The following is a 20438-nucleotide window of genomic DNA, read 5'->3' on the forward strand; positions in this document are numbered from 1 at the left end:
GGCTCCCTCCGGAGCGGGGTGCACCTCCCTCGGAAGCCCCCTCGTTTCAAGGAGACCTAACGGCCCTTATAGGTCCCTCTGGTTCCTCGGAGCACCTTCTGGGAGCCGTGCTGCGGATCCGGGAAGGAGAGAAAGTCAAGACCACCCCTTAGGGAAGAATGGAATGGCCTGTCTCCATGACGACAGGACGCCAACGGTTCTATGTGGACCTTGTTTGTTTCAGGAAACTATTGGCGGCCATCAAAGTGGACGTTTTCAGATTTTTTTCTTAAATAGACGTGAGAAAACCCCAATAATGACCACTGATGTTAAACAGTGACAGGCTCTGGAGGGCCATTTAGTTTCCCAAGTCAGTCTCTCACCACACACACGGGATAGAGCTCACATGTTTCACTGAGTGTTTCAGAGTGAGCTAGGAATCCTCCCTCCAGGCCTGATGTTCCTGCTAATCCACTGGCTGACCTCAAACTAGCCGACCTCTAGGATCCTCAGTGTTTATCTTCTGTGAAGTAGGTAGGGAGGAAAGTCTAGAGTTAAATGAGACCAGTGGTACCCAACGTTGTGCAACAGAACGAAGGGAAGTTGAAAAGAGACTCGCTGAGCCAGAATATCTGGAAATGGGATCTGGGAATCTCCATTTTAAAATACCTCCTCCCTCCCTGCCGAAACCGGTTTGGCTCAGTGGATAGAGCGTCGGCCTGCGGACTGAAAGGTCCCAGGTTCGATTCCGGTCAAGGCATGTACCTTGGTTGCGGGCACATCCCCAGTAGGAGATGTGCAGGAGGCAGCTGATTGATGCTTCTCTCTCATCGATGTTTCTAACTCTCTATCCCTCTACCTTCCTCTCTGTAAAAAAATCAATAAAATATGCTTAAAAAAATTTAAAAATAAATAAATAAAATATCTCCTCCCTCCCTTCGGACCCCCCCACCCCCCCGGAAAAAGTTCAAAGCTGCAGAAAAGTTGGAAGAAGAGTACAATGAAAACCCATGCAGATTCCACCTGGATTCACCAGCCCTTAGTATTTACCACAGTTACTGTCTCGCTGTGTGACACACACACACACACACACACACACTGCTGAATTATTTTGAAAATATCTGCAGACAGTGTTATATTTGACCCAAAACACTTCACTGAGTATCTGCCAAGGACAAAGAGGTTCTCACACACAACTCTAATGTCATTATCAGGACTTTATTGTGATATTGTAATGGTGCCTTGTATGCAGCCCATATGCAAAGTGGGATCTGCACTTTCTCCTAGCCGCCGGGTGACTGGTACAGTGTTTTTGGGACACTAACCTGGAGGCTCTCTAGTTTTTTTCTAGTTCCAACCTTTAATGGGTTTATCCCCCACCATTATCACCGTTAACTGCTCAAATATCCACGAGGCTCAGGTAAGCAGTTCACCACGGACCTGCACTTCACAGCTTACATGCCAACAGCGGACAACACCAGCATTATTTTCAGAGCAGACAGACAGGCTTCCACTGCTCATCCAGGGCCGGGAGCAGCCCTGGGGTGGCGACATCTGGGTGGGTCTGATGTGTGCTGGGGTTTCTCCAGACTGCTTCACTTCCCGACTTTCACAGACATGCAAGCTGTGCTTTTCCTCATCAAAGCCGCCTGGCAGCTCACACCGAGGTCAGGTGGTGCCATGAGAGGCAGGAGAGGAGCCACGTAAGTCCTCTTGGACAAGGTACACTAAAGCTCTAGTTTCTCAGCCGCAAGGTGAGGCCAGTGATACCTAATGAAGATAACACAGGATTGAACGAGAAATCAGGTGCCCACGTGGTTATGTTCACTATGCAATAAGGCTACAAACTTGGGTAGTGTGTATGTACTGGTCTGAACTCGCTGGTCTGGGTAAAGCGTTACTTCTCATCCCAGCTAAGTTTCTTGGGGACTCAGTTGAAATGGGAGGACTGGATTGGTCGGGAAGGCTCTTTCTGCCTCATCTAAGCTTGCCGTGCAGCAGACTCTGCCCCAGCCCGCCCCTGCCTACGGCCGACCTCATACCACTCTCCCCTCCATTCTCTGTGGCCCAGCTGCCGGGCCTTCAGCTCCTCCCGCAACCAGGTTCAGGGCCTTTGCGTTTGCCTCCAGCCTGGGGCCATCTCCCATCCAGAGCTGCGCTCGCCCTTTTCATTCAGAGCCTTCCCCCCACCTCAGGAGCACGCCGTGTCCCCGCTCCATCGCGTCACTGCTTCATGTTCCTTCCAGGGCACCGTGAAGCTGTCTTGGTTGATGTGTTTATCTGTCTCCCTCAGGTTAGGACCCTCACCATCTTCCCGCAGAAATCATTACTAAATGGGATGCAGGCGTGAGCTAGCCAGCCCGTGGAGAATGCGGTCCCACTTTCTCAGTTTCAGGATCCCGCTGTAGCCTCCTCCTCCCCCCGCAAAACGGGCAGAAACCACGCCTCCGTCCCAGGGCCAGTCCAGCGGCCAGCAAGTCAGCGTGGCAGCGGGGTGCCTAGCGGACCGGAAGTGACGCGGTTCATTTCCGCTTCCCCAGCAGCAGCACTTCCGGGTCGGAAGAAACGCGGCGGCGCTCTCGGACTGCAGGTAGGAAGCGGATTTTGTTCCGGGTTTTTTAGGCGTGCGTGTAGACACCGAGCGGCGGTGGTGGTTGGTCGGGGAGGCGCCCGCGGCCGGGCCCCCGGGGTGCGCGTGGCGCCCGTTTCTCCGCGGCCGCTCCGGGCCCCTTCGCGCGGGAACCCTGGGGTCTGTGCGCAAAGGGGGCCGAGTGCCCTCGGGGCAGCTCCCCTTCTGCCCGGCGCGCCCCTCCCAGAGGCCTGCACGGCGGGCGGCGGGGCCGGGAGCTCGCGGAAGTGGAGATGAACGCGAGTCCGTTCGTTCCGGAGGCATCGAGCGCTGGCGCCGAGGCAGGGGCCCCAGCTGAGCCGAGGGCGCTGGGGAAGCCGCTGGGTTGTTGGGAAGCACTAGGGGACCGGGACGGGGTCCGGGTCCGGGTGCGGGTGAAGCGCTGAGAGGCCCTCCTGAGTGACTTGCAGACTTTAGACCCGTCTTAGCTCAGCAGGGAAGGCGGGGGAAGCGCACTCCTGGGAGAAGGAGCCGCCTTTGCAAAGCCCGCGGATGAACGGGAAGGAAAGGAGGGAGAGAGCTGGAGAGGTGGGCGGGCCGGCCTAGATCCTGAAGGACGTGGCGGGTCTGGAAAGTTTGGGGACTTGATCTTAAGAATAACGGGAAACCTTAACGTGGTTCTAGCTGGAAGGGACTATTATTTAAAAGGTTGTGTTGAACTCAAGCAACCAGAAGGAGAAACTTGGGTATTTACACGAAAGAAAGAAACGGGTAGAAAGTAGAAGAATGTTTACTGGCATCACCTGCTCTGTGCATTGTTAGGAAGAGGCCTGGAAGATGGGCCAGGAAGGCGCCTGTGGAGTGTAGGGCTAAGGGTCCTGGCACTCTTACCGGAGCAAGCTCAGGAGTAGGAGGGTGGAAGTGACAAAGGTGTGCGCTGAGAAGTGGATGGAAGGTGAGGAAACGGAGAGAGCAGTTTCTCTCAAGAGATGCTGCTGTGAGGGGAGGAAAGAGATGGACTTCAGGGTGAGAGGATGGGTGCATCCTTTTACCTCTCCTTCCAACTCCAAGCCTCCTATATAATAAAAGGCTAATCCGCAAATCGACCAAATAGCAGTACTACCGGTCGCTATGACGCGCACTGACCACCAGAGGGCAGACACACAACGCAGGAGCTGCCCCCTTGTGCTCAGTGCGCTCCCGCAGGGGAAGCACCGCTGGCAAGTGCAGTGGCGGTAGCGGGAACCTCTCCTGCCTCCGCAGCAGCGCTAAGGATGTCCAACTGCCAGCTTAGGCTGCTCCCCGGGGAGTGGGCCTAAGCCGGCAGTCAGACATCCCCCGAGGGCTCTAGGACTGCAAGAGGACACAGGCCAGGTTGAGGCACCCCCCCCCCACCCCCCAGTGCACAAATTTCGTGCACCGATCCCTGAATTTGCCAATTGCAACCCCCATACCTGTGTTCACAGTTTTACTGCATATGTATGCACTGAGAAAAGATACATAAAACCGTTTGTGGGTTTTAGACTCAATATATGTGATATCATAATATGTATTCTTTTGACCAGGGAAAGCTTAACTGAAGCAGTGATATTCTAGGCGAGCTCTGGGGATGGAAGGAGGCAGGGGCCGGGGAGGCTGCGGAGAGTGTTCCAGACACAGGGAACCGGGTGCTATCAGACCTTGAGCCAAGGGGAGATGGTGGCAGGTTTGCGGGACCAGGAAAGTGCATGTGTGGCTGGAGCACAGAGTTGGAAGGAGAGGTAAAAGGTGACGCTGTGGGGAGCGGGGCCTGGCCGTGCGGCAGTGGGAGCAGGCAGAGGGGGTACCGTGAGCCTCCTGAGCGTGTAGAATAGCATGCAATGGAGAGTCATGATTCCGGCTTGTCGCTTGCCGTACAATTTCATTTTCTGTGATGGTTTTTTTTCTCCTGAGGCTAATGTTTAAGACGCTTTGCAAATAAGCCACTGTTGTCAAGTTTCCCTCTAGGAGTAAAATGGAAGGCGAATTGAGCGGATTGGACATCCACACTCCGGTTTTTGACAAGAAAAAGAAAAAGTACTCTGTAGATAAGGAAAGACATCGGATGCATGCCCATGGACGTTTCAGAGACGCCCCCCTGGCAAGCGAACACTCGCACAAAACGAAGAAGAGAAAAAAGAGGAAGGGCCACCAGCGCCTCGCCTCTTCTCCTCTGGAAACAGCGGAACTCTGCGAGGAGGCTGCACAGGCCCCTTCTCCAGCCAAACAGAGGAAAAAGAAGAGTGCTTTGGGGATACAGGACGGAACAGGCGTGTACGTCATGGTGGATAAAGAAAACATCGAGAACATGCCCAAGAATTTTAGACGGGATGTTGACATCGTTTATATTGACATGAGCAGGGAACAGGAGTCGCCCAGAGAGCCCGAAGCAGGCGAGTCGCCTGCAGTTACTAAGCGACGGGAAGAGCCGCGCAGTAAAGTTAGGGAGAAAAAGAGAAAGAAGCGTCGGAGGGAAGCTGCGTCCTGCGATGCTGCGCTGGGGGGGCCAGGCCCGGGCGCCAGCGTCCCGCCCCAGCTGGAGTCCCCGCTTTCTGCGGGCCTGGGAGGCCCTGTCACACAGCTGCCAGGCGCCACCCATGAAAAGAAGCCTGAGAAGAGAAAGAGGAAGATTTCCCATCACCAGGGATGTGAGAGTCCTGAGGCCGTGAACTCCGAGGGGGCACAGGTGGTCCGTGGCCTGGGGACCGCAGAAGGCAGGAGGGAGCCCTGCAGATCGAAGAAAAGGGCCAAGAAAAGGAGGCGGAGGGCTCCTGTTGAAAGTGCTCTCTCGGGGCTCCCCACCAGCTTGGAGGACCCGCTGCTTGACTCCCTAGGAGATAATGCTTCCTCCATTGAGGAAAGTGCGACCCCCCAGCCCCGAGAGGAGGAAGACCAGGCGTGTTCGGAGGAGGCGCCGAGGTAACGCGGCCGCTGTGCCTTCCGGGGGTGCCCATCCTCTGCCTGGGTCCGGGGCCTCTGTTAGCACGTCCACATGAATGCCAGGGCTCCTAGAAGCAGGGCACGTGCCACTCAGCTGTGTGACTCAGGTAGCTTCCTTCCTTCACATGTAACGAACGGTCAGTTAGATTAGATTTGCGCTGGGAACTGTTCCAGCCTGAAATTCTGTAACTAACTCTAACGCATTGACAGCCCCAAATCACCTTTGTTTGCACGTAGATAGAGGAAAGGAAGAGATGACCCATAATGTTACCGGGCAGGGAAAAACTTGAATTAGGGTCTAAGAAAAGAAATATTAATACTGGTTATATAATTATCATTTGAGGGTAGTGTCAAATGAATAAAAGCAGGGATTTTTCTTTTAACCACTTTGTTGCTCAGTTTCTGGGACTTGGGACAGATTCCCCCAGCCCCCAGTTTTTACTCAGTGGCTTTCTTGCATTTGTTAGGTTGTCCTGGCTTCACCAGCCCCACCGCAGTGACATGGGAGAGCCCACCTCGGTGGTGCTGATAATGAGGCAGCAATGCTCCAGGACTATGGTTCTTTTTCTTTTTTAAAATATGTTTTTATTGCTTTTAGAGGGGGGCGGGGGAAGGGAGAGGGACAGAGAGTTAGAAACATTGATGAGAAACATCATTCAGCTGCCTCCTGCGCGCCCCCTACTGGGGACTGAGCCCGCCACCCGGGCCTGTGCCCTGCCTGGGAATCAAACCAGTTACCTCTTGGTTCAGGGTGGACGCTCAATCACTGAGCCACACCAGCTGGACTAGGACTGTGGTTCTTAACGGGGGGAAGGGAGAGGGACAGAGAGTTAGAAACATTGATGAGAAACATCATTCAGCTGCCTCCTGCGCGCCCCCTACTGGGGACTGAGCCCGCCACCCGGGCCTGTGCCCTGCCTGGGAATCAAACCAGTTACCTCTTGGTTCAGGGTGGACGCTCAATCACTGAGCCACACCAGCTGGACTAGGACTGTGGTTCTTAACTTATATTGGGCCGTGTGCCCTCCGAAAACTTGACCCTTTTCTTAGACAAATGCACACCATTTTCTCCCAGTTTCCTGTCCGAGTAGTTAGTTGATACAGTTGAACATATGAAAAGGAGATTGGAACATCTGGCAGAGAGTTTGGGGATGAATTAGTGATCGATACGTAGAAAACCAAGCAAAGGGGAAATGTGGCCACTACTGACCACAGCAAAATCACTGTAACCACGGAGACCCTGGATCATTGAACTAATAACCATTATTATAAACCCGAACATTGCGAGGGGTGGGGAGAGGCGTCTCGGGTGTCCATGGGGGTAGAGCAGGGAGGGCCTAGCCTGTTAGGAAGTAAATAAAACAACAGTGATGGCGAAACAGGACTCTAATCTCTGGTGGAAATGGCTTAGGGTGCCACGTCTGCTTCGGAGGCCCCTCAGGGATGAATCCAAGTGAGCAGTTACCCCGAGAGTCCGGACACCCCCCACCGAACCACCTCTTGTCCAAGTGAGTCATTTCAGGACAAGAATTTAAAAACTAGAGCCCAGCTGGTGTGGCTCAGCAGCTGAGCATCAACCCAGGAATCAAGAGGTTGCTGGTTCGATTCCCAGTCAGGGCACATGCCCGCGTTGCAGGCTCGATGCCCAGTAGGGGGCATGCAGGAGGCAGCAGATGGATGATTCCCCTCTCATTGGTGTTTCTGTCTATACCTTTCCCTTCTATCTGTAAAAATCAAAAGCATTTAAAAAAGAAAAGTAAAAGCTAAGTGAAGTCTCAATGCTAATCAATCCAATTTCTCTCTCAGGTTAGGACCTCCCGACGAAGAAAGCAATTTGGATTCGGCCCGAGGTGCCGAAGCGCGGTCTCTGTCCGAGGACTTGGGAGACGCAGACGACGCAGACGTGGACCTGGCCTCCGCCGTGAGGCAGCTCCGGGAGTTCATCCCCGGCATCGGGGCGAGGGCCGCCACCACGATTAAACGCATGTACCGGGACGACTTGGGCCGGTTCCAGGAGTTCAAGGCGCAGGGTGAGCTGTGGCACCTCAGTGCCCCGCTAGCGGCTTCTGTGAGCAGCTCGGGTTTACAGAGTCACCATGACCTCCGCCAGCTACGACAGCTGTATCTCCATCCAGAATTGCTTTTTTAAATTGACTTTGCCAGGGTCACCTTGATAAATAAAATTATATAGGTTTCAAGTGTGCTTGGTAGTACATCATCCAGCCAGAATTGTTGTCTGGGCTGTGAAGTGAAACCGGCGAAGTGCACAGGTTTCCCCTTTGCCCGGCTGGCCAGGGAGGCAACGAGGACTGGGCTGTCACCTCCGACCAGGTCAATCCTGAAGGAAGCGGGGGAGGAGGAGGAGCCTAACTGATTGCGGACTGGGAAGGATACGGAAGTGAAAGAACACTACCTCATCAGCTTCCAGGAGGTGTCATTTCTTTCCCTGAGACACTAACTTGAGGGTGAGCTGGGGGAGTGGGCTGGTGCCAGACAAGCAGACTTGGTCTCCTTGATCTCTGTGTTACCAGCGCCTCCAGGAAGCCACCTGGATTTAAGGATAAACTGCAGATGTAAGGCCAGTGCTAAAATGAGCAGTGTTTACCAAGTGCCTGCTGTGAGGCCACTACCGCTGTCCAGTGAGGAAGAGGGGGGCCTTATGGACACAATCGCGTGGATAAATTAAGTGATGAAAACATAATGTATAGAGCAGTGTCTATAGAATGATCCCATTTCATTTGTATACCAGAGGCCCTATGCACGAAATTTGTGCAAGAGTCGGCCTTCCTCCCCGTCTGCCAGCACCAGCTTCCTGCTGGCACCCGGGACCCAGGCTTCCCTCACAGCCCTGGCTTCGTCCAGTAGGTCGTCTGGAAGGACATCTGGTCTAATTGACATATTACACTTTCATTATTATAGATTCTGTGCTGAAATTTTTGAGTATTTTATGAAATATTTTTAAAATAAGTCTAAGAATAGAAACACACTGTATGTAATGCAGTTAACATGTAATGAAGCTGAGAGCTGGAGTAATTAGGAGGAGAATGCCGGGTGCATGTGTCTCTCCCTGATACATGTGCACAGAGAACCACCGGCTCACGGCAGCCGTGGGGAGCAGGGGCAGTGGAGAGTGAAGGGGGTGTTTTCTGAACTTCCATTTCTGTACTCTGAATGTTTAATGACTACCTGTGCACTTTTTAATATAAAAAAAGAATAGGCAGTTGACGATTCAGGAAGGCCCTTGGAGTGGGATGGCCAGGGAGACCTCGGGAGCAGAGTGTGGCTTGAGCTGAATCAGAAGGAAAGCGGGTCCGCAGCGGGACCGCCGGAGGCCCAGCTCCAGCACGGGGTGGGGGCGGGGCGGGCTGATGCGGGGATGGGTGGCGGGTCCCTGTTGAGGAGCACCTGCGAGGTTTGCTCTTGTTCATCATTGACAACATCCGCTTTCTCGCCCACCTCTAATCCCAGGTGTCACCATTAAATTCGGCAAGTTTTCTGCGAAGGAAAACCAGCAGTTAGAGAAAAACGTGCAAGAGTTTCTGTCCCTGACAGGAATCGAGAACGCGGACAAGCTGCTGTACACAGACAGGTACCCGGAGGAGAAAGCCGCCATCACCAACCTAAAGAGGAAGTATGCGTTCCGGTTGCACATCGGTGAGTTCAGGTGCTCGCCCTGCCCGCCCCGGGCCTCCCACCGCGTGCAGGGGGGACCCGTGTCTCAGTGGCAGCCTGTTTGGGGTCAGGAATGTGCTTGTGCCTCCTGGGCACACTGCTTCACAGATTCTAGGGAGAATGAGCTGGTGGGCTTCTCTTCCTGTTCTTCGAGGCGTATGTTTTGCATTTGCTGCACCAGCACCTCCTGTAGGCAGCAGGGTCTCCTGAGCATTTTAAGTGCAGCCGGGACCCCTCCTGGAGGTGACGCTTGGAGATCAAGGCCGTGAAGCCATAAGCATTGGCCGGAAAACCTCTCTCACATTTAAAGCCAATTTCTGAGGTTTTTGCTGGGATGTGCCCAGGAACGCGGCTGCGCGAGCCCTGCGGAGGGCAGTTCCACCTGCACGGGCGCGAGGCAGGCTTTCTCGTTTGGAGAGTTCTTGTGGAGAACTGGTGGCATGTGTCCCCCACTGGCCTCCCTCTAATTCACGTTATGTTAGCATTACTTTGCCTTGTGAGGGTCTTTTCCGAGAGTTGGGGAGACCAGAGCTGGAGCCACATACAAAGTGTCCAGTTTTCAGAGATCTCCAAGGCAACGGGGGATTGTGTACATCCGCTTCCCAAGACAGCTTCCCGCAGGCCCCGGCATCCCAGCCTTGCCCAGGTCTAGGATGGTTAGTGGTGAAAGGGCTACTCTGCGCCCCTTTACCACTGTGACCACCTCATGCCACACCGTGAGCCTGCTGACCATCTCCCTCTGACTTAGGGAAGGGCATCGCCCGGCCCTGGAAACTCGTGTACTACCGAGCGAAGAAGATGTTTGACGTCAATAACTACAAAGGCAGGTAAGACAGCGTCGGCGCTGGACACAGAACGTCTCTCTGATCTTTCTGACACTCACACCAGGTCAGAAGTCAGGCCTGCAGATCTGTGTGAAAGCAGGCGTGCACCTGCGGTCAGGTGATGTCTTCATTTCCATTTCCAACTCGAACCTGTGTGGTCTCCCCTCTATATCTTCTGCTCTTTCTTTCTTTCTTTCTTTCTTTCTTTTTTTTTAATTGTTTTTATTGATTTCAGAGAGGAAGGGAGAAGTAGAGAGAGATAGAAACATCAATAATGAGAATCATTGATCGGCTGCCTCCTGCACGCCACCTACTGGGGATCGAGCCCACAACACCCTGACCGGGGATCATACCATGACCTCCTGGTTCACAGGTCGATGTTCAACCACTGAACCACACTGGCCAGGCCTCCATTTTTTCTTTGCACTCTCATTCCCACACTCGCTGTGCTCTGCCTCGCTGCTGCTCTGGACCTCTGCTTTGCTCTCTGGAAGCTCCGGGTGAGCCCCGACGTCCCTCCTCAGTGCAGCGCTCCCTGAGCACCTGGCCCCGTTCTTGGGTCGCAGTAGATATTGGAAGGTGGAGGTAGATGTGATGTTATGTGAATTGTGCCTAACTACAGAGTAAATTTTAAAATGAAAATAAAATTGTGACATGTTCCCTTTAACGTAGGTACAGCGAAAGGGATGCAGAGAAGTTAAAGATGTATCATTCCCTCCACGGCAACGACTGGAGGAAGATCGGGGGTTTGGTGGCTCGAAGCAGCCTCTCCGTCGCCCTGAAGTTCTCCCAGATCAGCTGCGGTGAGTGTGGGCTCTGCCGCCTGGTGAGCTCGCCCGGGAGCGGAGGAGCCGGCGCGCAGGAAGGTGGGCGGCCGTCTGAGGGAGTGTTGACTTTTTTTTTTTTTAAATGTTTATCTACAGAAAGAAACCATGGTGCTTGGAGTAAGACGGAAACCCAGAGACTAATCAAAGCCGTTGAAGAAGTGATTCTAAAGACAATGTCTCCCCAGGACTTAGAAGAGGTAGATTCTAGACTCCACGAAAACCCCGAAGGCTGCCTGTCGATTGTTCGGGAAAAACTCTACAAGGGCATATCTTGGGTAGAAGTCGAAGCTAAAGTTGAAACCAGAAATTGGATGCAGTGTAAAAGTAAGTGGTAAGTTTTAAGGTTTCTTATGCAAATTGCAACAAGACCTGCCCCTCCCCCCCCTCTCTCCACACACACACACACACAATTCCCAGAGGCTGGGTGGATTGGTGAGGTTATATGAATACATGGCGGCACCAGGTGGAAAGCCTTCCATGTTGAGAATTGCTGTCCCTTGTTCGCTGCTGCAGCCCCTCAGTGCCGGCACCTGGTATAAGGCAGCGTAGCACCGGCCCGGTTCACTGTCCGTCTTCCTCACAAGGCACTGGAAGCTGTTTGATGCTGAATATTGACTTCTTATTTCGTCAGTCTGCCCCTTTCTAAGTCCTGAGTAACAAGGTGGTTTTCTGTTTGTAGCATTAAAAAATAAATAAGGGGACAGGAGGAGTGAGGGGGGTCAGTGGGGAAACAAGGGGACATCTGTAACACTTTCAACAGTAAAGGCACATTTAAAAAAGAGCTAAATAAGCTTAATGCTTAAAAAAAACTAAAACTGAGGTTCAGAAGAGGAATCACAAGCAGTGCTCAGTAGAGCTCTGCCTTTTAAATTGTGCGGTTCCCCTGCCTTCACCCAGAGGGAGTCCTACTCTCCGTCTTAGAACTTCTTCGTCACCTGGGATGTATATCCTCAGTCCTAGTTGCTCTGTGCGCTCTGCCTCGTGCAGCTTTCCCCGCCCTGAGGGTCTCCGAGCCCGCCCCAGCGGGGCCTGGCAGCTCAGGACCTGACCTCCCGCTGCAGGCGGCTCCGGCGTCCTGACTGTCAGATGAGAAGAAAACCCCGAGCCGGCGGGTTTCATGCTAAAAGTAAACTCTTAGGCGATACTGTTTATTGCTTATGCACCTTACATTGCGTGGCAGTTATTTTAACGGAGGACTGCGCTCAGGGAAAGACACTCCAAAGGACAGATAATGTTGCGAGGAGAGAGTGTAAGACGGGGAACCAGAGCCCTTCCCACCAGCATTTTAGACTGAGAAAAGGATGGGGGATGAGCCTCCATTGGAGGGTGGACGATCAGCATTAAACAAGGGGGACCACCTTCAGAATCAGCGTGATTAAATAACGTGCAAGACTTGCTTTGCTTCTCAATTTGAAGGAAAAGCACTTGTAGCCTGAACATAGATTTACTTTGTGTAACATTGACATGCCCTCAAGAGACATATTTCAAACCAGTGTACGTGGGTGGCTGTTAGTAAGCACATGGTGTCATTACCACATCTCTCCCTTAGCCAGGATATGTCCATCAGATGGTGACAAGTTGTGCTGTGCAAGACAAGGACTTTTTAAATATTTTAAATTGGGTTGCTCCTCTCATTAGCAACTTCACCCTTTCCTTCGCCGTTAGCTCTGGGCCTTAGAGGAACCATCAGATCATTCATCACTTTGCTAAATTTGTCTCGGTTGGTTTTCCAGCAGCTGCTCACAGTAGAAGAGTAATGTCTGTTCATGAGCAACTAAACTGAAGCGGGTGCCACAGCGCCCTCTAGCAGCTGCTGAAAGGCCTGCTTCCTCCTTTTAAACTTGTTTATTATGGAAATTTTCTGACACACGTGGATGGTGGCAGTTGTGGGCAGGGAGGCGTGGCAGGAGTTGGAGAGTGGTTCTGAGGAGCGGGTTTAGGTGAGAAGACAGGGAACTTGAATGGAAACTGCACCTCTGACAGTGAACTATACTGCTCTTTCTTTGAATGCAGGACGGAGATTCTCACCAAGAGGATGACGAATGGCCGGGACGTGTACCGCGGGGTGAACGCCCTCCAGGCCAAAATCAACCTGATTGAGAGGTACTGGCCGGGAGCGGCGCTGCGCTACCACTGCCCTGGCACCGAGAACAGCAGTGAGCTTGAAAACTGAATTTTTATGTTTTCTCATAGGTTGTATGAAATAAATGTGGAAGATGCTAATGAAATAGATTGGGAAGATCTTGCTGGTACCATAGGGTAAGACCATCCTATATAATAAAAGGCTAATATGCAAATTGACTGAAAGGCGGAATAACTGGTCGCTATGATGTGCACTGACCACCAGTGGGTAGATGCTCAATGCAGGAGCTGCCCCCTGGTGGTCAGGGCGCTCCCACAGAGGGAGCGCTGCTCAGCCAGAAGCCCTGAGCTGGGCCCAAAGTGACAGTGGCGGGAGCCTCACACCTCTGCGGCATCGCTAAGGATGTCCAACTGCCGGCTTAGGCCTGCTCCCTGGACATCCCCGAGGGCTCACGGACTGTGAGAGGGCACAGTCCGGGCTGAGGGGACCCTCCCCACCCCAAGTGCACAAATTTCGTACACTGGGCCTCTAGTCTGTTTAATATTGAGCTACTTAAAAGGTAAGAGGTGACTTTAAGAAATGATCAGATTTTAATAGTCATGCTGCATGTGGATTTTACCCACCAGGTGTTTTATGTGTATGTGTATCTAGATCCCCACTCCACCCCACCGAAGACACCTAAGAGGAGTGAATGAAATACGTACCAAGTCCCTCTGGGAAAAGCAAATGGTTGAGGATGGGGGGGTGCAGGTATTGTGCTTTGGAAGTGGGCGTTGAGGGATGGTGTGGCCTTCAGTTCGGAGGGTGGAGAGGAGCAAGGCGCGGCAGCCTGGCTGACTTTCAGGAGCGTGGCTGTGGGGGGACACTGCCCTCAATCAGGAGGGGTTTAACCAGGTTTGGTGGGTAGCTTCTTACCCCTTGGGATGTGCCCAAAGAAAAATCCACCTTTTTTTAAGCTGGGAGAACTGGAGTCTTCGTGACAGGCCCTGCTGGGAGTCATAGAGACATGCCCATGCTTCCAAAGGCCTTCCTTCGCTAGTCCTGAGGGGTGGGCACACCCTCCAGTATCGTGGGTCCCTGAGAGGGGATGGTGTCAGGTGCTTAGAGGAAGGGGACTCTGCCTTGCACCCCACCAACTTCCATCCTGAGGGCTATGTCCACAAAGCCTACCCTTCGTATTATCAAATTTTTTGTTGTTAATCCTCACCCAAGGATATTGATTTCTAGAGAGAGTGGAAGGGAGAGGGAGAGACAGAGAGGAACATAGATTGGTTGCCTCCTGCATACACCCCACCAGGGCCCGGGAAGCTGCAACCAAAATACATGCCCTTGACCAGAATCGGACCAGAATCATCGTTTGCCTCTGCGTACTTAACAGATAAAATTATCACGCTAACCATCTTAACTGCTAGATTAATTATTGAAGCAGATGAGTCACACTTTTATTGTTTAAGGCAAATTGTCCAGGAAGTGAAGTTAGTGATTTTCACTTTAGGAACTAAGATTTGGTTGTTTCGTTCTTACTTGCTACAAAGTGCAAGTGTGTGAGTCACCAAGACATCATCAGCATCTGCTTCCTTTAGCTTCGCAAAATAAAACTCAGGGCCCTATGAGTCACCAAGACATCATCAGCATCTGCTTAATCCTTTAGCTTCGCAAAATAAAACTCAGGGCCCTGTGCCTCCCATGGGGACCAGTGTGTACCCTAAGCTAATGGGGAAGAGGGCAGAGTTTGGAGTCAAATCACCCGAGTGTCCCCTGCCCTTTATTAGCTGTGGGATCTCGGACTTCTCTATGCCTCAGTTTCCCCGTCTCTAAAATGAGGAGGAAGAGCAGTGGCTCCCTGGTCGAGTGGCTGTGAGGCTTGTTGGCTGCTACGTGGGAAGTGCTGAGGGCAGGGCCAAGTCCAAGGTGCGGCTCATGTTACATTTTGTCTTCCCAGCTGGTACCGCTTAGATTATTCCAGATAAACAGAACCCATCTTGCTGTACTGCTGCCTTTTCCTTCCGTGTGTGTGTTTAACCAGGGACCGTAGCTCTCCGTGTGTCTTCCTTGCACCACTGCTGTGGCCATGATGACTTCACGCTCAAGGCGGAAAGCTCAGGGCGGGGCCTCCCTCAGTCACTGCTGTTAGTTCTCAGAGCTGAGATGGTCAGGTTTAGACTGACACTGACCTTTCACCTTTCCTTCCTAAAGCGATGTCCCTCCGTCTTACGTTCAGGCTAAGTTTTATAAGCTGAAAGCCACCTGTGTGCCCTCCTGGCAGAGGAAGACTTTCCCAGGTCAGTATGTGCAGTGTGAGTATGTGCAGTTTGTGAGTGTGTGCAGTGTGAGTGTGGAGAGCAGTGTGTGGTGCCGCATGCTGGGCGTGCCCCTGGGCAGCGACTTCCCTCTGAGAGCCTCAGCTCCAGCTGTAAAATGGAGAAAGTCAGCGTCATCCTCCCTACCCGATAGGACCTCCTGCAGGGCTGAGTCCGATAGCGACCCTGTCCATGTCAGCAGGTGCTCGGGGCTTCGCGAGCACTCAGTGAATGCTCTCGAGGGTTCCTGGGTTGCCATCACGTGCACACATGCACACACACCACGTGCACACACTCACACCACATGCATGCACACACACTTCTAGGAAAAACGTAAGATGCCGCTTCCTTCTTTGCAGCCGTCTGTGGGCGGACAGATACGTGGTTCCCAGACCCAGGTCACCAGGGTCATGTGAGGAGCTCGTTCAGAGTGTAGAGAGCGGCCCCATCCAGACTCCAGGACGCTCAGCCCAGGCACTGGGGGCTGGATTTCCCCCGTCGGGCTTGCAGGAGCGTCTCAAGTGGCCTCCCAGCCCCGTGTCTGGAGACCACTGGCTCGGTTGCTCCTCTGCCTGGGATGTGAGGAACCGCGTGCATTCAGCAGACACCATTCCCTGGGTTGAACCCTGGCCTTGTCCTGAGTCCATGATGTTGGGGAAGTTTCATGACGTTCCAGGAACCTGGGTCTCCTCATTTGAGAAACAAATAGCAGCCCTAGCCAGTTTGGCTCAGTGGATAGAGTGTTGGCCTGTGGACTGAAGGGTCCCACGTTCGATTCCGGCCAAGGGCACATACCTGGGTTGTGGGCTCGATCCCCAGTAGGGACGTGCAGGAGGCAGCTCATCAATGATTCTCTCTCATCATTGATGTTTCTCTCTCTCTCCCTCTTCTTCCTTCCTCTCTGAATCAATAAAAATACATATTTTTTTAAAAACTAAAAAAAAACAAGTATAGCGTTCTGGCAAGAATCATGAAGGTTACAATCTGACAAGTGAATTTTGAGGAATAGAATATTGTTCTAGAAAAAGGATTTTGGGTTTAATAATTGTCCAAGAGAGAAACAAATAGCAGCGCCTGCCTCCGAGGAGTGTTGAGAGGGGTGAGTGAGCGAATGTAAGCAAACCAGTGAGAACAGGGTCTTGCACATGAGAACAGCACGGAGCAGGCGTGTCAGCAACGCCCTCTGACCCTTGACCTTGGGAAGAGGCTTTGCACAAATCACTTCAAAGTTCAACCTTTCTCTTTAGAGATTATAGACCACCTTTATGAGACGAGTCTGCCTTTGCTCAAAGAGAAGCTAAAGAAGAAGGTGGAGAAGAGAGGCGCTGTGCCCCCTCCCGCGGCACCCCGCCGTGTCTTCCTGTTCAGGGACATCTTCCACTGCGACGACGACGACAGTGAGGACGACGAGGGCGGAGGCGGGCAGAGCTAGGCGATGGCACCCTGCTCGTCGGTTTCTGGGTTTGGCTGTGTGTACATACGAGTGTCAGTAGCTGCTGCCCGTGCTGGGGCTGGCATCCAGACGCAGTGGCCACAGGCAGGTGTAGAGTGACGCCCTTGCTGTGGCGCATTGAGGACGGACCGGCATTGTCCGATGCGATGATTTCAATGTGAAAAGGAGGAGGAACATGTGAGTTGATGTAACACGTCTGTCCGATGGCAAACAATTGTGGTTCCTGTGGATCCACAGTGTCCTGAGCCCCCAGGGCAGCGGAGGTGGCGCGTCCTGTAAGCGTTCGCTGTGTGGACTCGGCTGTGCGGCAGCAGCAAAGAGACGCCGACAGCCCGGCGTGCCTGGCCCTGGCTTCTGCTCCTCGCTTGTTTCCGTGTGTTCTCGGCGGCGAAGTGCAGCTCCGCGTTAGAAGGAAGTTGTGGGTGTGTGTCTCCTCAGCCTGGTTTCCGTTGTCGTGCACATGGCACAGGTGCCCAGCTCGTCTTCCTGGGGGCGTGCTGGTTTAAAGATGTTCCTGTATGATGCCCTCAGAGCCAGTCACTGAGTGCATGTGGTGTCAACTGCCAGAAAGCCAGCGCTCCCTTCCGTTGCTTCCAGAAAACTGGCTTTGCTAGACGTGGAAGGTGCCACGTGGGTGTGGGGCACACTTGTGCCTACTGGAGTCTCAGGCGAGCCCAGCAGCCAGGACAGCAAAGCACCCCCGATGATTCAAACAGGATTTCCTGTCGGGGTCTAGGCTACAGAATTGTGCAGCAGGATGGGGGAGCAAACGGGGAGGCCGAATACCCAGCGATGAGCCCTGAAGGGAAGCCGCCGTGACCTGTGGCCCAGCGCACCCCGTGCTCCTCCCCTGATGGGTGGTCTGGAGCCCGGGCAGCTGCACCCCTCCTGGCATTCGGCCCCAGCACGATGTGTGTCTCCCGAACACAACGCTCCTGCCTCCCCTGCCCTTTGTCTCACAGGTGTCTCCATGGCAGCTGAGCAGGACCCAGCTGGCCAGGCTTCTGGCCGCGTGTGTACAGGACATAGCACAGGGAGGAGCATGTGGGTGGACAGTGTCCTGTCACAGGGGTGTCGCTGTCCATGCCAGGATGCAGCCCCTGTGCCCTGGGTGTTCTCATTGATGTCACTGGTGTAACATCATGCTGTGTGTTGGTTCATTCATCTGTAAGGCTCCCCATTTCTCCAAACCTGCCGTCACTGGCGAAGGAAGATGAGCGGCACAGTTTAGGGGTCCTGGGTCTCCCGGATCCCCAGCACCCGAATGGTGTGGTGCAGATAATACACAATAAATGCTCGGGAAGCAAACGAGAGTTTCCTTTTTAGAAAGCATTTTGCCTTCCGGCCCGTCTCTCTGTCAACCATACCAGGCTCCGTGCTGATGGGAACAGAAATTGTATGTTCCTTTTGGAGGACAATTCTAGTGAAACACAGCTGATCCCTAAGAATGTATCTATTCTGTGATCCTGCCTGCTACTTCCTGGTTGCAAATCTCGTGGGGACCCTCAGCATTTCGGAAATGCCCCCTCAGGGGAAGGAGGGAGAGCGCCCCTTTTTTAACCTCCTCTCCACTGCAGAGTCCTGGCCTCTTGCATAACGAAGTCTGTGCGTGAAGATCAGTAGCTAAGAAGCATGCTTATTGAAAAGTGTCACGTGACCACAAGCTGAAATAATGCCAGGTCGAGACTGTTGGGCAACAATTGGATCTGCTCCTTGGTCTTGTTTCTTCTGAGATAGGTCTCTTTTCCTCGCTTTATCTCTGTTCACTGCCTGCATCCTCTTCTCCCGAGGACAGACAGTACGTGCAGTTCCTCCTCTGCCCTTCTCTGCCTGTAAGTTGGGGTTGTCCACACAGTGAACTCGAGACGCAGCCGTAGACAGGCAGACCTGGTGCCTGTTTTCTCCACCTAAAGAGATCATGGAACTGGTGTGCAAGAATGGCTCCTTTATCACATGCAAAATAGAACAAGCACATGTTCCTAGGAAACCTGGTAACTGTTTATTCCTAGAATGGAATAACCTATATAATAAAAGTATAATATGCAAATTGACCAAACAGCCAAAAGCAGGACAACCACCCGGACGACCATTTGGGACCACACTGTGACACCCACTGGTACCAGGCCAGCCCAGGCAGGTGCAATGCAATTGGTCCGAGGTGAGTCCTAAAAGATGTATTATTTGTTCTCCAAAAGAGTACAGCCTAGAAAGTCTCTAAATAGAGGCAGCAGATTCAGTATAGGCAAGCGGGTGGGTGGGGCCTCCCTCTGCGAGGGACACCCGGGTCCCGGGTGCTGGCAGCCAGAGGGAAGCCGGTGCCAGCAGCTGGGGGAAGGAAGGTCTACTCATGCACAAATTTTGTGCGTCAGGCCTCTAGTTGTGCAGTAATGTAAAATGCTGGCAGGTTTGGTTAACATAAGAGTTTGTATATTTTCTTGACTTTGTAGAAGGAAAAATATAAAGGAAATTGTGTATATAGAGAACCATTAAAATGTGCGGGAAGAAGTAAGTCCCAGGGTGGCTGGTTTTCCTCTGGGCAGTGGGGTGAGTATAGAACAGGGGGGGCCACAATGGGTTCTTAAGCTGGACCCAGGAGAAGGAGCTGCGGCCGTGTTTCCCGACGTTGCCATGTTAACACTGCTGCTGGTGAAGGGGCGGAGGGGAGAGCAAGAGAACCCTCCCCTCTTTCGGCTCCGCGGGCCGGATAGAACATCGAACGGGCGGGCCGTAGTTTGCCCACGGCTGGTATAGAGGGTAGACCCTTGATGCTAATGCAGAAAATGGGCTGCTGTCTAAGGGATCTGCAACGGAAGGCGGAGCTCAGAGGGAGGTGCATTTCACTTTTTCACGTTAAGGGCTAATCCAGCTGCTTGGCCACTGAGGTGTGGCTTCTCCAGGGTCCACGTCAGTGTTCGTCCACACGGCCCCTGGGCCCGGGCGCCTTCCTGCAGCCTCGTGTTCCAGCAGCCCAGACACCCATTCCAGGGAAGAAACGCGGCTCCTGTGGCTCCTAGGTCCTGGGTTTTGTCCCTAATGCCCGGCTCAGCACTCACTGCACGGGGAAGCAGGGGCTTCTGGAGCTGGGATTTAGCACGGCCGCCCTTGAATGGCGGAGAGGGTCGCTACCCAGGAGAGAGGGTGCCCTCCGCAGAAGAGGTGAATGGACTGAGGAAGCACCCACAGAGGAGATGACAGTGACTTGTCCACATTCACTGTGCAATGAATTTGACCCAATAAACATGTGTACTTGGTAAAAGTGATTTTTATAGCTCTCCCCTATATCTCCCACACGCCTCCGGCCACACAGATGTTACCTTTGCCCAACAACCTTTTGGCCTCTAAGAATCCAGGATGTGGGAGGGGCAACTGGCAGTGTCAGATGCCAGTGCAGGAGGGAGGGGGGTGCGAGGGAACCATGGCTTTGGCTTGGGATGTGGGATGTGCGGGGAAGAGAATGGACAGAGAGAAGAAAAAGCCACTAGAGATACAGATTTCATTGTTATCGCTATGAAACGGACAACCCCAACTTAGAGGGTCAAAGGCCAGAGGAGGAATCCCAAATACTGTCTGTACTCGGGAGGAGAGGATTCGGGAAGTGAACAGATAAAGAGAGGAAAAGAAACCTATCCAGGAAGCCAGACAAGGAACACATCCAGTGGTTGCCTAACAGTCTCCACTTGGCATTATTTCAGTTCTTGTCCCAGTTCCTGGTCACGTGACACTTTTCAATAAGCATGCTTTTTAGCTATTGATCTTCGTTTACAGACTTAGTT

At 52.9% G+C, this 20438-nt stretch overlaps 1 protein-coding gene across 3 annotated transcripts; it reads left to right on the forward strand.

Annotated features, from left to right (window-relative positions):
* Positions 1-2511: 2511 nt before the first annotated feature.
* Positions 2512-18110, forward strand: TTF1 (transcription termination factor, RNA polymerase I). Of its 3 annotated transcripts, none has more exons than XM_006754174.2 (11): positions 2512-2569; positions 4524-5485; positions 7313-7536; positions 8975-9160; positions 9927-10005; positions 10675-10805; positions 10926-11160; positions 12843-12932; positions 13023-13088; positions 15109-15194; positions 16460-18110. In XM_006754174.2, the coding sequence occupies exons 2-11, from the start codon at positions 4542-4544 to the stop codon at positions 16642-16644; spliced, it is 2226 nt and encodes a 741-aa protein (XP_006754237.1). In that variant the 5' UTR covers positions 2512-2569; positions 4524-4541; the 3' UTR covers positions 16645-18110. The 3 variants fall into 3 exon arrangements, 2 of the variants coding, with proteins under 2 accessions (XP_006754237.1, XP_006754238.1); XM_006754175.2 differs by having other exon boundaries at positions 2524-2569; positions 4535-5485; XR_435183.1 differs by lacking the exons at positions 15109-15194; positions 16460-18110 and having other exon boundaries at positions 10926-11153.
* The last annotated feature ends 2328 nt before the right edge of the window (positions 18111-20438 follow it).

Source organism: Myotis davidii, unplaced genomic scaffold, assembly GCF_000327345.1.
Source record: "Myotis davidii unplaced genomic scaffold, ASM32734v1 scaffold651, whole genome shotgun sequence".
Taxonomy (NCBI): domain Eukaryota; kingdom Metazoa; phylum Chordata; class Mammalia; order Chiroptera; family Vespertilionidae; genus Myotis; species Myotis davidii.

Excerpts from the sequence above, each read along its gene's own strand:
- TTF1 (XM_006754174.2), top strand. The coding sequence starts at position 4,542 with ATGGAAGGCGAATTGAGCGGATTGGACATCCACACTCCGGTTTTTGAC. Across the intron at positions 12,933-13,022 it reads AAAATCAACCTGATTGAGAG|GTTGTATGAAATAAATGTGG; the intron begins GTACTGGCCGGG and ends GTTTTCTCATAG. Across the intron at positions 13,089-15,108 it reads GATCTTGCTGGTACCATAGG|CGATGTCCCTCCGTCTTACG; the intron begins GTAAGACCATCC and ends TCCTTCCTAAAG.